The sequence below is a fragment of the Trichinella spiralis genome (assembly GCF_000181795.1).
Source record: "Trichinella spiralis strain ISS 195 chromosome Unknown Scfld3190, whole genome shotgun sequence".
Taxonomy (NCBI): Eukaryota; Metazoa; Nematoda; class Enoplea; order Trichinellida; family Trichinellidae; genus Trichinella; species Trichinella spiralis.
The window spans coordinates 1-1,608 of record NW_003530129.1 but is presented as its reverse complement, the minus strand read 5'-3'; the positions used below and the strand labels follow the sequence as shown (position 1 = coordinate 1,608).

The 1,608-nt window shown below is 33.6% G+C and overlaps 1 protein-coding gene across 1 annotated transcript; it reads left to right on the top strand.

Moving 5' to 3' along the window:
• The first annotated feature begins 899 nt into the window (after positions 1–899).
• Tsp_13382 (conserved hypothetical protein) lies at positions 900–1,517 on the top strand. Its single transcript, XM_003368051.1, has 3 exons — positions 900–977; positions 1,018–1,188; positions 1,461–1,517. The coding sequence occupies exons 1-3, from the start codon at positions 900–902 to the stop codon at positions 1,515–1,517; spliced, it is 306 nt and encodes a 101-aa protein (XP_003368099.1).
• The last annotated feature ends 91 nt before the right edge of the window (positions 1,518–1,608 follow it).

Here is a 1,608-nt window from a genome sequence, read left to right as displayed (position 1 = left end):
TCAAATTAAGCCTGTTCATTCATTGCTCTTAAATTACTGATTATAAGAAAACAATGTTTTCAATTACATATGATTTTCTGGAAAATGTTTCGAACCAGTTAGCATTTAATTACTGATATTCAGTCCTCATATATTTGTTCATATACGAACATTCAAACGAGCTTGATGAATTGAAATTAATTTCTATATTAATCATGTTTTTCATTCTGTCATGTAAAATGCAATTGGAATACGCATCGGAATTTGTAGCGCTCTATATGCACTATGAATTTAATATAAATTTATACATTCATATACTGTTCCAAATTGAAAATTAATTTATTCGACTTACGGGAAAGTATTTCACTATTTGCATAACTCATTCATTTTACTATTTTACTAATTTTCAGTGTCATGGTCAGTTATGCAGTGCATCGTCATTGCTCAGCAAGTGCTGCTGTTCATAAGGACGATTTTCTGACCAGCGCTAAGAAGGGGAAGATGGATCTACTCAACGATTCTGAAGACGCTGAATGAGGGAAGTTGCATTTTTTGTTTGTTTGTTTGATCGTTGTTACTGTAAAATACAGATGAAAATCAATATTGAATTTATACTTCAATGAGATTATTTTTCGATTATTTCTTTCCTAATCGTTGTATTCTGAGTTTGAATGCAAATCATGAAATTCAACGTCTCAAAGCATACAGCAGACAGATTTCTTATTCAAAAGGGAAAAATTATATCTAGAAATTTTTCTCTAAGACAATATGCTTCGCAAATCATATAATAACGTGTTAATAATTATATCTGTGTGTTATTTGTTATAATAATTGTTCTAGTTAGACAGCGATCAGACATTTGAATAGTTCCTACGCAATTCATTTATTCGAGAAACTTCGAGCACCATGCTAGATAGAAGATGAACACTGCCGACGGCATTTTACTGAAAGCTTTTTGTGCCATTCATATCCGGAAGCGATTTCCTATATGCCGCTCTGTTTATTCTTGAGCGATTATTATATAATTATTCGCTCAAGAATTACCGTCTAACTGCTGCGCTAGGCAATTATTCATTTTTGGTGTTTCACTTCAACGAATATGGTTGTGTATATTTGGCTGAAGATACGATCAAATCAATGACCAGAGGATGGATAATTTCACGGCTCTATGTTTGTTTCATTCCTCATCACCAGCATGCCATTTCTCAGGTATGAAGGTTTACATCTTTGCTGGCTTTAACTTACTTTTCTTTCTTTCAAACACTTGTTGTCCTTTTTTTTCTCAGTTGATGTTATTGCTTAAATTTTAACTTTTTTATATGAAATAATAAGATATAATGAAGTTTAAATGATGCAGCAGTTTGATGCGACAGCTCCTATGATGTCACTTTGTGAAAAACGCTATTACTTAAAAGTGTACTTTTTTCCCATCATTCGAAAATACCTTCACCTTTACAGACGTCAATACTGATAAATTTAAGACAGCGCCTGATAATTATGCGCGTTGGTTGGGTGAAGGAAGGCGATACCCTTTTTAACAGCATTTACCTTCCCCATCATGCTAATTCCACGTCCTGCCATTTTCCATTATTTCCCCGATCAGTCCCTCCTTACTGGCGACGTCCATCA